The sequence below is a fragment of the Spea bombifrons genome, chromosome 1, assembly GCF_027358695.1.
Source record: "Spea bombifrons isolate aSpeBom1 chromosome 1, aSpeBom1.2.pri, whole genome shotgun sequence".
Classification (NCBI taxonomy): domain Eukaryota; kingdom Metazoa; phylum Chordata; class Amphibia; order Anura; family Pelobatidae; genus Spea; species Spea bombifrons.
Window position 1 is genome coordinate 61,027,688 of NC_071087.1, and position 16,057 is coordinate 61,043,744.

At 40.9% G+C, this 16,057-nt stretch overlaps 1 protein-coding gene across 2 annotated transcripts in view; it reads right to left on the reverse strand.

The window, feature by feature from the left end:
• Positions 1-9,334, reverse strand: part of B4GALT1 (beta-1,4-galactosyltransferase 1) — a 30,947-nt gene extending 21,613 nt beyond the window's left edge. The window contains exons 1-2 of one of the 2 annotated variants that reach the window (XM_053462025.1): positions 9,058-9,334; positions 8,453-8,727 (exon numbers count right to left, since the gene is read on the reverse strand). In XM_053462025.1, coding sequence (XP_053318000.1) covers positions 8,453-8,726 — 274 coding nt within the window. In that variant the 5' untranslated portion in view covers position 8,727; positions 9,058-9,334. Of the gene's footprint in view, positions 1-8,452; positions 8,728-8,946; positions 9,025-9,057 lie in introns of those variants that run through there. The other variant, XM_053462035.1, reaches the window with a different exon arrangement.
• Between the last annotated feature and the right edge of the window lie 6,723 nt (positions 9,335-16,057).

A 16,057-nucleotide genomic window follows, 5' to 3' on the forward strand; every position in this document is an offset into this window, starting at 1 on the left:
AAACTTTATGGTAGTAAAAAAAAATTTGTATTTTTTTCCACACTCGTTGTACTCCAGGTATAAATTTACAGCGCCTGGTATATGTCCCTGCCAAACAATACCCCAATATGTGTTCAGCACATCTCCTGAGCGCAGTGATTATATATACACACACACACATTATATTATATAATATATATACACACACTGCTCAAAATAATAAAGGGAACAACACAATGTAACTCGAAGTCAATTACACATCTGTGAAATCACACTGTCCACTCAGGAAGCAACACTGATGGACAATCAATTTCACAAGCTGTTGTGCAAATGGAACAGACAACACGTGGAAATTATAGGCAATTAGCAATACACCCCCAATAAAGGAGTGGTTCTGAAGGTGGTGACCACAGACCACTTCTCAGTTCCTATGCTTCCTGGCTGCTGTCTTGGTCACTTTTGAATGCTGGCGGTGCTTTCACTCTAGTGGTAGCATGAGACGGAGTCTACAACCCACACAAGTGGCTCAGGTAGTGCAGCTCATCCAGGATGGCACATCAATGCGAGCTGTGGCAAGAAGGTTTGCCGTGTCTGTCAGCGTAGTGTCCAGAGCATGGAGGCGCTACCAGGAGACAGGCCAGTACATCAGGAGACGTGGAGGAGGCCGTAGGAGGGCAACAACCCAGCAGCAGGACCGCTACCTCCGCCTTTGTGCAAGGAGGAGCAGGAGGAGCACTGCCAGAGCCCTGCAAAAATGACCTCCAGCAGGCCACAAATGTGCTTGTGTCCACTCAAACGGTCAGAAACAGACTCCATGAGGGTGGTATGAGGGCCCGACGTCCACAGGTGGGGGTTGTGCTTACAGCCCAACACCGTGCAGGACGTTTGGCATTTGCCAGAGAACACCAGGATTGGCATATTCACCACTAGCACCCTGTGCTCTTCACAGATGAAAGCAGGTTCACAGTCTGGAAACGCCTTGGAGAACGTTCTGCTGCCTGCAACATCCTCCAGCATGACCGGTTTGGCGGTGGGTCAGTAATGGTGTGGGGTGGCATTTCTTTGGGGGGCCGCACAACCCTCCATGTGCTTGCCAGAGGTAGCCTGACTGCCATTAGGTACCGCAGGGCTTGACAAATTTGTTGTGAATCTAGGCGCCAGCTAAAAAAGTTAGGAGCCAGGATTTTTTTTTAAACTAACAGTTGGTCAGGAGTGATCTGATCATCATCAGCCCACTTACTAAACTCACAGCGTTTGACCTGGAAGCACCCTGGACTTTCAGGTCAGTGCTGTTTTTTTGGGTTTTTTTTTTTTAAATATATATTTTTTTTTAACACTTTCAATGCCGATGTTCCATTGGAGCACAGCATTGATTGATATTTAGTCCCCACAAGCTTGTGGGGACAAATGTTAACCCCTGCAATGCCACGAATGTGTTATAAACAATTGTGGAATTGAAGGGGTTAACGCTGCACTGTCGCTCTCATGGAGCGATCAGGCAGCAGGGGGGTGTTGGGGCTGGTCTCCACACTCACCAAAGAACCCTCTCCCCCTGTCACTGAAGCTGCCTCTGGCAGCTGGGAATCAATTGCTGGTCTATAGACCAGCCATTGCAGGGGGGAGTCTCTGATGACTGCTGTAGGCTTCCATGCCTACAGGAGTCATCAAAGGGCTTGTGGGGGCTCGTTTTTGCTGTTGCTGGTCTGCCTGGACTTCCAGGCAGACCACCAGCAGCAGAGCCCCTTGAAAAACGGGAATTAACCCCTAAATGCCGCGATCGCGGCATTGAAGGGGTTAACGCTGCCCTGTCGCTCTCATGGAGCAATCAGGCAGCAGGGGGAGTGTTGGGTCAGGTCCCCACACTTGTGTGGGGACCCAATCAACACTGAACCCCCTTTCCTGAAGCTGCCTGTGGCAGCTGAAAACGCTATTGCAGGTTTCTCTGCAATCGCGGTTTCAGCCTACAGGATCACTCCGTGGGAGTGATCACAGGCTCGGGGGCGGCTCGGAGTGGCTGTGCTGTCTGCCCAGACTCCTGGGCAGACAGCAACAGCAGCGCCCCCGCGTGGTGACACGGGGGCATTTTTTTGTGAATGTAAGAGGCTGACAAACTCCTAGGCGCCAGGACAAAATTCTGAGTCGCCATGGCGACCTGGCGCCTGGGATTTGTCGAGCCCTGAGGTACCGAGATGTGATCCTCAGACTCCTTGTGAGACCATATGCTGGTGCGGTTGGCCCTGGGTTCCTCCGAATGCAAGACAATGCTAGACCTCATGTGGCTGGAGTATGTCAGTAGTTCCTGCAAGAGGAAGGCATTGATGCTATGGACTGGCCCACCCGTTCCCCAGACCTGAATCCGGTTGAACACATCTGGAACATCATGTTTCGCTCCATCCACCACCGCCGCCACGTTGCACCACAGACTGTCCAGGAGTTGGCGGATGCTTTAGTCCAAGTCTGGGAGGACATCCCTCAGGAGACCATCCACAACCTCATCAGGAGCATGCCCCGGCGTTGTAGGGAGGTCATACGGGCACGTGGAGGCCACACACACACTACTGAGCCTCATTGTGACTTGTTTTAAATGACATTACATCAAAGTTGGATCAGCCTGTAGTGTGGTTTTCCATTTTGATTTTGAGTGTGACTCCATATCCAGACCTCCATGGGTTGATCAATTTGATTTCCATTGAGAATTTTTGTGTGATTTTGTTGTCAGCACATTCAACTATGTAAAGACGGAAGTATGTCATACGATTAATTCATTCTGATCTAGATGTGTAATCTTAGTGTTCCCTTTAATTTTTGGAGCAGTGTATATATCAAACGAAAGCCCTACTTGTGCTGAAAAAAAAAAAACTGATTTGTGTGGGTGCATTAATTGAGAAGAGAAAGTTTACGGTTGAAGAAAGACACAGCAAACACACAAAAACTGCTCTGGTCTTTTAGTGCAAACGTAGCAACAAAAACCTGGTCCTGAAGGGGTTAAAAAAACAAAAAGCCCCAGGTAAATATGTTGGTTTTGCATACCATGGTATGGGTCCCTGGAAAAGAGCATCTGGGGAACAGGGTGGACCAGTCTTTCAACAAGCTCTAGCATGGATTTCACAGGACCTCCACGGGTGTGGACTAGTTGGAGCTTACCTGTGGCTGATCAATTAGCAGGCAGTGTGTAAATAAGGGAGGGGGTCAGTCTGATGCTAGAGAGAAGCCATTGTTATGCTAGCTAGGAGGGCCGATGAACTGATAAGAAGTTTCTCTCTACAAAAGTGTGTTTTGCTATTGAACGCTGAATTATTGGAAAGTGGGAATCCCATTCTATTGGATACAGGTGTTGTGGTGCCTAGCAAGTGCTCAAGCAAAGAGCACTAGTTTGTTTTGTTTGATTTTTGTCTGCTGCTGTTATTTTCACCTAATGAATGTTGATGCCCAGGACATGTCTAGTCCAGTTTAACTTAGAAGACTATGGTATATTAAAAAAAAAAAAAAAAAAAAAAAAAAAATTTAAGCAAAACAATATATTTTATACTGAGGATACACAAAGTAGAGCAACATCAATTTTTTCATGGCTACAGAGGGCTCCTTATAAGTCATTATGTTTTTCTCACATAGGATTGTTTAATTTGAGGAAGATGTCTGGTGAAGGAGAATTTTATTTTCTCTAAGGCAAATGGTAATGTCCTTAAAGCGTCTTGTATTGCTTTTGTGGTTGTAGACAGGTCATTAAAGAGGAGCAGATCTTTGTATTTGTCAGGTCCAGGTATGACACTAAAATCTTTAATGAACTGATCTTTAATAAAGACATTACTAAAACATAACATCCCTGGGTTTATCATGGAACTGTGGGCGTTGCTGCTACGGACTGTTACGTGAACTTCATACAATAAGCCTCAAACTTTTCACTTGGTATAGATTATGGAATTCCTCATGTTTCTCCTTCTTGACCTATCTCCAAGCTGTATAATTTGCCTTTGAGCTTGCACAGGTCTTCTTTTCGTGCAGAGTTTTGATTTTGAAGGACGTCCATATCCAACCGGACAAGCTGTAGCTTTTTGGCTTGGACAGTCATATTGTAGAAAATCTGAAACATTTCTTGTTTTAATTAAAATATAACCTTAAAATCCGATTTTTTTTTTTCCAAGAAGACTAACAAAGGATAAAGTTAGCATGGAGCAGGTAACATTACTGACTGAATGATTTGCCTCTTCAGGTTTTGCTTCATTAGTAAATCAATCAGGTGACCCTACTGAGTTAAGCAACTGTTTTCAGGAAGGGTTGTTTACTTTTGGGAAGTAAAACTGATTATTTTTGAGCTCTGATTTTAATCCTTGTATTTTTTTTTAATACATACAGATTATTAATGTGGATTCAAAGGACAATGCCTTCAAAGTCACTATGTTATTGAGCCTATATATGCTACATTAATGTCCCCAGCGAGACTGAACATATTTAGATAAAATGCTAATTCGCACTGTGTGTAAACAAATTAGATTAGATTCGCATGAGGAAAAGTAACCCCTTGTAGGGAAAAATACAAGCGAAGCGTACTTTAACAGATTTATACTTTCAACCAGCAACCTTACATTGAATCATAAAAAGGTCCAAAATGCAATTAGTCTTAAACGAGCAATCTCCTGTTGATCCATAGCCAAATCCAGAGAGCCTTAACCGTCAAATAATATCAGAAAACAAACCTCTGATAATTAGATTTGAGTCCAGTTTTGTTCGGCTTCTGTTTATGTCCTCATTTCTAGTGAGACTCTCAGTGCCTATGATTTAAGCTAGGGTCTAGGAATCATTTGAGGCTATTTCTACATCCTCAGCTAGCCCAAAAAGGGATGCAGAGAGACAGTTTAAGAATATAGAAAATATAAATGGGCGTACCCAGTTCAGCTACATCGCATGAAGCCAGTTAGTGGCCGAGAAGTGCTCCGGCTGAAATTAATCTGAGCGGCATCTGCATTGTTAGTCCCTCTGGAACTCAGGTGATGGAGCTGTGTATGCAGAGACAAGACAGAGGTGTTTTGCCAAATAAATTCTCCTTCAAGGAAAATGAACTGGGAGTCAGGGAAGGAGAAATGCATTGGGAGATTCTGTAGGATAACCTCATACACTAGCAAGGGGAGAGAAAAGCCCCTTTCTAGAAGCTGCATTCTACCTCACAGAGAAAAAAAAATAGTTTTGTAAAACTATCCATTGTAGATTCAGCTGCCACATGCACAAGGAACTATCGAACACAGCTCCACAAAAGAAGAACTAGAAAAGCAATGTGTATCCAACAAAAACAAATTACGGTAATCTCATCAACTAGCTTGGCACAAAATTGGGCCATCCCTACATAAGGGTTTTTTTGTTTTGTTATTTTAAGCATATATATTTTAGTGTGCAATCGCACCATGGAATTTATCATGTGAGAAAGTGGCATGTCTGGTTAAAAGCGGTTATGATCAGTTTTGTCACAATGAGTGTTGAAGGACAAGTAAGGTGTCCTCTATTACCATTTAGTAATTGTAAATACTTTTGTTTAACCCCTTGGCGACCGGGACGTACCTGGTACCTGGCACGTCACCACAATCGTGGTGTTTGCGAGGGCACTGCTGCTGTCTGCCCAGGTGTCTGGGCTGAGCAGCACAGCCATCCAGAGCCTTCGATCACTCCCACAGAGCGATTCTGTAGGCTCAAAACGCTTCAGGGAAGTAAGATTATAATAAAATGCCTATGCTGTCAAAATACCAGCAGATAGGACAGACACAGCAGCAGCCAAGAATCCCCTTACAAAGACAAGCTGATCTGATAAAAATATTTGAAAAACAAGTTTAAAATTGAAATGTGCACGTTCCAGTTTTTGGCTCCACAATATCTGAGAAACATGACTTATCTATGCATATAGGGTATTGCTGTACTCGGGGGGGGGGTGTTTCTAAATACAAATCACAAGGATGTTTCAATAATTTCATGTACCCCGGGGAAAAAAAATACTGAAATACTGTGTTTGGATAGAATGGGTTTGTTAAAAATGAGAAAAAAATAAAAAATAATAAACACTTACTGCAATGTTGAGGACAGACTGGCACTAAAATGGTTAAATCAAAAGTGTTAAAATGCCCCAAGTAAAATACTTTGGGATGTCATCTTTCAAAAAATAATGTACTTTGGTTGAGCAGTTTTTCTTTTTCTGGCCGCTATTGGGGCGCAACTCCCAGCATACCACATTTGTAAAAAATCTTGTTTAGAAACAGTGATGCGTGTCATTCATATTTAACCCTGTAAATGCCAAAATAAATGAACACCAAGCATATGAGGCGTTTCCATAAACAGGACAAATACCTAAATACACTTTTGGAGGGTTCCCCCCCCATTTGCACTGGTTATATACTAGTTTTTATAGACGAGACTGAAAATATTTCCTTTTTTCCCTCCCTTTACTTGTCATACTTAATGATGGTATATATATATATATATATATATATATATATATATAAATAATATTATATATATTTCAGAAGAAAGCCCTACTTGTGCTGAACAAAAACAATATATGATTTGTGTGGGTCCACTAATTGAGAAGAGAAAATTTACAGTTGAAGACATATCAAATATTAAATACAAACAATTCAAACATTGTGTTTCACTTTATATGGGGTGGTTTTTGAGGTCTGAATGTAAGCTTCCTTTCGCTTATTTATCTTAGTTTCATCCACTTAAACGCATGCAACTGTTACACTTACAAGGTTTTTTTTTCCTTTTTTTTTTTATCACTTTTCTAGTGAACTATGCCTCTTTTGCTCCAATATCCAATCACAAAATTACTGTAATAAAAATTATAAGGCCTTAGTGCAATCACTACCAACTCTTTAAATAGGAGTTGTCGCCCAGATTACTTGGTGCACTTTAAAACCTCAGCGAGATCAGAGCTGCTATTTTGTAAGCACAGAGGAAGCCGACATAGGTCTTATGATCAGACAGAATGCTAATAAAAATCAGTCATGTATATCACATGCACACAAAAATGTAGTCTGCTAACTTTGTATGATGTATATGATAACAATGCAGTTGTTACGTATCTGTAACACAAGTACAAAATGAGTGTTTTATGTTACTAAGCAATACTAAGGTTGACAAGTCGGCCATGGTGGAGTACCATCAACTTCCCATGTGAGTTTCAGGCCCGGCTGACAATTACTGTATTTAAAAAATACTTTAAACAGTGTCATGATACGTGGGGTGTGTGTGCAGCCACCAGCGGTGACTCAGATCACAGCTGAAGACGACAGATTTATATCAGACAATGGAATTTATCTAATAATAATAGGAATTTGCCAAGACAGTTGAACACTTCACCCTCTTGACAGTGCACATCAGGAAGGACCGATACCAGTGACCTAAATTCAGCCCTCTTGCGTAAAGAAACTTGGCTGGAGCTTGTATCATGCCATAAGTAGAACCCACAGCGTTTATAAAGGCGGTAAAAGGCATTTTATACTTATGTTGCCCCAAGCACAATTCTAGGCATAGCTTTGTATAATCTGTTCATACATACAACTGTTATAATTTTGGAAGCCACAAGGTCCTTCCCTTAAAGACGGTTTAAGCAAACCATGCAAGATAATAATAATCATCAGCTGGTATTTTAACAGCATAGGCATTTTATTATGATTATTCACTTTTATTGTTTTATATAGCACCACCAAACTCCGTAGAGGAATAAGACAGACACGACAGCAGCCAAAACTCCCTTTACAAAGACGCCAAACTTTTCTGAATATTTTAAGAGCCTGCATTCTGAAGTAACAAAAACAAGCTGTACTTCTAATCACATATGTGGTACAGAACAGTAAAATCGGTTTCCCAATGAACAAACTAGCTTTTATCCAAAATGTATCCGAGCATTAGAAGTGTACCAAAAAAAAAAAAAAAAAAGTTACTGAAAAGATACGTTTCTGCTGGTTTATGGAATGTTTTTCTGGATTTTTAAGTAAGTGGGACACCATACCTAAAAACATTAAATAAAAAATAAAAAAAAACAATAGCACAGAACCACAGAAGATAATGCAAACAGGAATATATCCACTATGGATCACTTATTGAAACTTATACATGCATTTTTTAATAAAGGGTTTACAGGACAGCCCTGTGGTATGCTTTGTACTGTTTGTATTTGGGGGGAAAAAAGGAAAGTTTGGAAGGGGATGAGCCAACTTTAGCATAGTTTTTTGTATTCAGGGAAGCAGTCGACTCCAGTATGTTGTGCCTTGAGTGAGTACTGCTGCTCATCGGTGGACAGAGCTGCTCGGACAGAAGGTGGCGCAGAGTGTGACTGACCTCATACTATCCACCCCCCAGACCCCAGAGACCTAAACTTACCAACGTGTACATAACGATTAATAGATAACCCAGAGGACAAGAATAATCATTAATCCCAGACTCGTCCATCACCATTACTACCGAGTAGTTTTTTTTTTTTGTTGCTTACCTAGGAAGGGGGGGTCCTCAGGACAGTCAAGCAATTCCTTGGACGTATTTGCAATCTGGACAGTACTCGGGGTAGAGTTGGCTAGATCGCGATTTTGGATCTGTTGGTTTTCTGTAAAGTACTGAAATATATTTCGCTCGCCTCCAGAAAGGTAATAGACGAGGGTAACGCTGAGATGGATCACACAGAAGAGAACCAAAAACTTGCAGACTTTATGAAGAGAGCTTCCTGGCAAAGGCACAGCGGGGCTTGGCAATAACGGCGCTCTCCTCATGCTGGATAAAAAAAAAAAAAAAAGAAGAAATAAGTTTTTAGAGCCGAATTATAAGGAGGAGGGGGGGCACTTAAGTTTGCCAGACAAGAGGAAGAATCCTGTTACAAATACTGTGAATACCCCACCGGCACTCACAGGGTTAACCAACGAGCCCCCGGTTAATAAGAGCAAACGCAACAGTTTAGAGTATGGCTGTCTTTACGGATAAGAAAACACTTACTCGAATACTAAAGAGACGCATACAGCCCAGAAGAGTATATTCCGTTAACTTTAATCAGATGGGTATGAACATGTCGGGTTTTTTTGCGGCTGTTTGGTTTCTAAGGCTTACGTTCCAGTCAGCAGGTAGCGTTTGTAAGTTTGGTGCCGTTGCTGCGAGCTCTTGCTGCATTAATAGTGGGTAGAGCGCTTGCTCGCTGTTACATAGAACCGCCCGGGGAAACTCTCATCATGACGTCAACAAGTTGGAGGTGTAATGGTGGTGGGGGAGGAGGGAAGGCATGTCTGTACAAGAGGGACCCTTAGCTTCGAGGCACCGCCTATGTGTCTTTTATGCAGAGGTGCTGAGGGCTTTCTGGTTTCCAGGTTTTCAGCTTCCTCCCCCCCTCCCCTTCCTCAGAATTAGCGGTTTCCAGTTTTCGTGTACTCATTGGTGGGTTCGTTAAAGTTTGCCGTCATCATGGCGGCATGTAAAAGCTGATAAGCTGCGTATAACGAAAGGCACACCGAATACAGTATTACAAAGTCCCGTGGGTTTATTTCTTCGGAAAACAGAAACTCCTAAGTTATTAAGCGGCAATTACGCGAAAACTAGCTATATTTAAAACCAAATACGTTGATAGTGTGTTTTTTATTTTAAGTCGTTAAACTTTTTTTTTTACTATTAGGAAAATGTAAAAGAAAATCCTTTTTAAAAAAATTAAGTAAGGTTTTTGCATTTATTATCAAAAGAGACTGTGGAAAAAGGCAAAGAAATTCACCTTCGATGCCTCTGGGTAGAGCTGATCACCTAAACGATAGGGAGATGGCAAGTGTCTGTATGGGCTTTCAGATCCGCAGGTTTTTGCTGTCCGCGTCAACGGCCTGTTTTATCCAAGTTTGGTGTGATGTGTTTTTAGAAAAACTTTGGTTATGTCCCTTACAACCTCATGATCGCTTCTAGAAACCAATCCAGATTCTATATGAGGTCACGTACCGAAGCAAAAAACAAAAATAAATAACTAATAAATATATAAAACAAGTGAAACGTACCAAAGCTAAACTTTTTTTTTTAATTTGTTCTGCGGAAGACAAAAGGGCCATTTATTAGTGGTAGGTCCAACCAAATCTGCACCCGTTTGTGAATTTATGTGTGTCCTGGTATTTTCTAGTTCTCACCTATGCTTAGCGAGAAAGCCTTTTTTTGTTGGTTTTTTTGAAAGCTGATGGAAACCCATTAGTCATTGTGGCCAACCCTCGTTATCTGCTTAATAATTGATTACCTTAACATTGTTTGTTTTGTCACTGTAGATACTAGCAAGAAAATTGTCACTTAAGTATAGTTATGAAAAGGTTACCATCAATGTTCCCTCTAATTTTTCTTGGTGGTGTGCGCAGAAAATTTCTCTTGTGCAAAAATTTTCCCAGAGCCAAAATTTTGTGCGCACAATATGCTTCTGCAAATGTTAAATTTAAATTGTTATTCTATATTTTTGGTAAAGCTTGCTCATGGTTAATAACACTACATTATAGTGTGATAATGTAGTATTAGTTACTCAACAGTGTTACTTACTGTAATGTTTTTTTAAAGGTGAAATTCTCACTGCATAAGTAAATTATGAGCGAATCAAGAGCGGAGGCTCCAGGCCGCATAAAGGATAAAAAAAATTGGGAAAAACTGTTGTGCGCAGGGGTGTACCTAGAGTATTTGGCACCTGGGGCGGATCCTGTACATGGGACCCCCCACACACACACACACACACACACTCTTTAAAACTGCATAGCTTCTATCGTTAGGCAAACATTGACAGGGGTACAGCATAACTTTTTATTTACTAAGGCAGACATTGACGGTGGTACAACATAACACCTATCACTATATACTGAATATACTTTTAGCTCGGCTGATGGTTATTCCGGGACATAGCTGGCCCTGTAGGTTTATTTAATGCCTCTTTGTAAATTTTGAGATTATGTAATATTTGTGCCACTGCGCTGACAGACCGATCTTTAATATTGTATAATCATACCACAGTTTTGTTACAGTGATATCTTTAGATCATATAGTGTCTGTATTTGTAGTACAGTGTTGATTTTAAACTTGTGTACACTTTTTTATATAATACATGTATATCTTTGTAGTATATTTATCTCTTCGCCTTCATATTTATTCATATTTTTAATATAATGTTATTTATTTATATATACACATTGACTGGCTATCTTTGCACTGTCACTTTATATATAGACTGGTCAGTTTGCACTGTCACTTTAAATTGTTATGTAGGATCGGGTGTGTCCGACCCCTTAATCACTTGCTGTTGCATAAATACTTGAATGTGTGCACTAATGTTTCTAAGGCTTGAGAAAGACCTGTGCGTCGAAACGTTGCCTGTGTGAAATAAACTCACCTTATCATTTGAGTGCTGAGCCTCTGCTTCTTTATTTTGGATATATACTGAAGCAGACATTGACCGTGTTACAGCATAACTGCTATCATTATATACTGAGGCAAACATTGACAGTGGTACAGCATAACTGCTATCATTATATACTAAGGCAAACATTGACGGTGGTAGAGCATAACTGCTATCATTATATACTAAGGCAAACATTGACGGTGGTACAGCATAACTGCTAAAATTATATAGTGAGGCAAACATTGACAGTGGTACAGCATAACTGCTATCACTATATACTGAGGCAAACATTGAGGGTGGTACCGCATAACTGCTATCATTATATACTGAGGCAAACACTGACGGTGGTACAGCAGAACATCTATCACTATATACTGAGGCACGCACTGATGGTGGTACAGCATAACACCTATCACTATATACAGAGGCACACATTGACCGTGGTACAACACAACACCTATCACTATACATTGAGCCAGACATTGACAATAATGCAGCATAACCCCAATCACTATATACTAAGCCAAACATTGATGTGGTGTAGGCCTACCACTTTAGTGTCTGGTCTAGTATCTATATATATATATATATATATATATATCCATCTATCTATCTATATAGATTGATATATATATATATATATATATATATAGATATGCATAATTCTGGACCTGAAAATTTAGCATTCACTTGACTGAAACCAAAAATGACCCCCCACACACCTTTAAAAACAAAAAACAAAAAAAACACTTTTATTAAAAGTAACACACCAAACTTAGACAAAAAAATCAATAACATATATATATATATATATATATGTACATACATACATATATATAGATATATGATAAACAGCAATCACACTCCTATCATGTCCAGGTTCTAGCATGTACTGGTTGCTTGGGCATGATAGGAGTGGGATTGCTGTGAGCAATCATATATATATATATTAATATTGTTATCGAATTTTTCTGTCCAATTTTGGTGTGTTACTTACTTTTAATAAAGATGTGGTTAACACACCAAAATTGAACAAAAAAATAGAATTGCTAACAGCAATCTCACTCCTATCATGCTCAGGCAGCCAGTACATGCTGGAACCTGAGCATGATAGCAATATGATTACAGCCTCCCTATGCCATGCTATCCCCCCCACACACACACACATCCTTGCTATCACACACACACACATCCTTGCTATCACACACACACACATTCACAAACATTCAGTTTAAACTACACCCATCACTCTCACACACTTACTAATTCACACTCACAGAATGTTTTCCTACCTGTCACTTTTCCTCCTCTTCGTTCTTCCTCTTCTTCGTTCTTCCTCTTCTGTGTCCTCTTCTTTCAGTGCAGTGGAGGCGGTGGGCGTGGCTTCAGTGCTGTGCGCCGGGATATGGCATCAAATCCCGACGCACAGCATCAGTTGCCACGCGCATCGCAAGGGAGCAGGATCGGAGGTCTGTATTAACAGACCTCCCGCTCCTTTGATTTTTTTTAAGACGGTTAGAGGGAGATCCTTGATCTCCCTCTAACCGAGCCTGCACCTCTAGCGGCGGACATTACTGTCCGTCTCTGGAGGGGTGCCGTGCACACAACCAGTAGCAGACCGCCCCCCCCCGTTCGGTACGCTACTGGTTGTGCGCACAATTTTTGTTTGTGTGCGCTCCCTCTTAAAGCTATGTGCGCGCGCACAAGCGCACAGCTTAGAGGGAACACTGGTTACCATCATTATTATTATTAGGGGAGAGTGATATAATGGGTGTTACCGACCAACCCTGTGTTAGTTGAGCAGCTGCCATGCAAACAGCACAATGTGAGGTAACAGGGTAGGAGGGGGGCTGTGGGAGATAGAGTGTGAGTATGTGCATGTATGTATATAGAGTTAGCGTGAGTGTATGTGTTAGCTTCAGTGTGTGCTACTGTATGACATCAAAGTGTGCATGTGTCAGTGTATGGTGTTAGCAAGTATGACCTATGCTGTAAGTGTGTGTGCACATGTGCTGTATGGTGTTATGAGCGTTTGCATGATGTTTGAGTATCAGTAAGGTCTGGGTTTATGTATGTGTGTAGGTGAGTGGATGTTTAGCTTTGCATGTGTACATGTTTTAGTTGTGAGGGGTGCTGAAGAAATAATACACTTAGGCACCCCCGATTTTTGGCGTAAAACACTTAATACATATACAATAACAGACAGACCAATACATAAAGTAAAGAAAGACATGGTCACATACTTACAATTTAACAACATGTCTCTATTGGTTATGGTCATATATCTGCTTATTGGAAATACGATATCGAGTTTATACTCGTAGGCCTTTCCTTTTTTATTTCTTTTTCGGTATATATTTGACTATTGGTAACTTGGTATTGAACTCATATTCATAGGTCTACAACCTTATAAGACAGAAATACATCTGTTAGCTGCTGAGTAGTAAATAGATCTACATATTGTAACGATTGGATGAGGAGGACTCCGGATGGCGGAGTGAGCCAGGTAAACAGGAACCAGGAGTAGCCAGGAGAGCTGGAACTGAGAATCAGGTCTGGTAAAACCAGCAAAACGGGAAGCCGAATCAAATCCAGAAGAGTAGTCAAACAAGCCGAGCCAAATCAGAAAACAGGAGCAAAGTCAGCAAGCCAGGTCAAACGAAGAAATAGTCACAGCAAGTCGAACAGGAAAACCACAGAATACACCAACCAAGGGTGATCCAGAAGAGGAAGTCCAGGTTTAAATAGGGACAGGTGGAGGTGTGTCCTGCATTAAGGAGGTCACCCGAGGTTATAAGAACACGTTACAGATGTAACATGTAATATTATGTTTTGACCACACGGTGCTACCTGTTTGCCGTGTGGTCGGCCACGCGGTGAAGACGCCGACCGGGTAGCGGTGGTACTCGCTCCCCGGGAAGCCGGCCAAGGAGGAAGCGTCGCGGGTAGGGCCACAGCGCGGGAGCGGAGAGGCATGTAAGTCCTTACAAATATATTGCTTGTAATTTTGTCTGGCTTTGAGCTGGTATTATTATATCCAAATTATCTCCAAAGAGATGCTATTCAAAGCTCTTTTTCGATTCAGGAGCCTACAACTAACTAATAGTATAATATTAATTGCCCTATCGATATTGGATAATATCCTAATATTTATGAGTTTCTGACATTGGGCGCAAGGCCTGATATGGGAGATCTATGTAAAATTACTTCCATATTGAAGCATTACCAGTTTAATACACTTAATGGAATAATTACATATGTTTGTGCTAACAGAATATGATAATGTCTAATATTTAAGGGATCTCATGGGTACACACTTACCTATTGGTATATGACATTGCGATCAAACTTCTAAAGGTTGGAATTATCCCTGTGGTTTAGATGTGCCTATTTTACGAATATGTATTAGATATAGCATATTTGATATCTGTATATTAATAAGAAAACTGGGACGGCAATGCTTATTTTGTATATATTTTCTAAAGGTGCTATGTATATTCTAAAGATGGTTGTGAACTTTTTTCTTTTCTCCTCTTTTCTGCTCCTCTTCCTTCTTATTTTTTTCTTAACCCCTTGACTGCTAACGACGGCATGGTGCCGTCGCTAGCAGTCCCAGTCAGGTGCTAACGACGGCACCATGCCGTCGCTAGCACTATCTTACCTTGATGGAGGTCTGTGGACCCCCATCACCACCTACCCCCAAATTAAATTATCTAAACATAAACTAGTTTAACGTTAAAAAAAAAAAAAAAGTTTAAGTATTCTAGCTAAATGATCACTGTGGTAGCCAATGTTACTACAGTGATCATACAGCTATAAAAAGTCACATTCCCTTTTTAAAAATGGCCGATACTAAATTTTAACCCCATGATCCCTTTGATCATGGGGTTAAATTTAGCCAATGGTAGAGGAAGGCAATTTTTGAAATCCTGATGAACTGCAAATATTATTAAAGTCAGCCATGTAGCCTGTGCGGTACGTGAGTAACCATCTCATCGCTGGAGCGCCTTGCATTTTTACTGCAAAACTTATTTTTGCTGTAAAAGTGATTTTTTTTCTCCCTTTACCATCATTTCTTTGCGATTGTAAGGGGAAAGAATGGTGTGTGCTTCTGTGAGTGAATGTATGGAAAGAATGGTGTGTGCTTCTGTGAGTGAATGGAGATATGAAAGGCGTGTGAATGGTCAGTAATTAGGGTTAAAGCCTTGACGTGGCATTACTGTTTACGTAAGAAGTTAAATTATGGCACAAAAAGTACACATTTGCAAAAACGACACCCCTTGGCGCATCAAATGAGGGGCTGCATGTGTTTCTAGTACAAACCTGGAGTGCGCAAGACACAAATGAACATGTCGCTATGGTTAGAAAAAACATATTTTCTAGCCAAAGCGACATATTCCGTTTATTTGTGCACTCAACTTTTGTCCTAGAAATACATGTAACCCCTCATTTGAAGCTCCAAGGGGTGTAGTTTCTTGAAATATGTACTTTATGTACCCTAATTTAACTTCCCAGATGTCTAGACCACTTTAACTTCAGATATGGCAGATTGGAGAATCTTTTTAAAAAATTGTCTTAAAACATTTAGGGGTGATGCCTGCAATTAGACAGCTCTAGACAGCTGGAAAGTTAAATTATGGTACATAAAGTATATATTTTCAGAAACTACACCCCTTGGCGCATCAAATGAGGGGCTGCATGTATTCGTAGCAC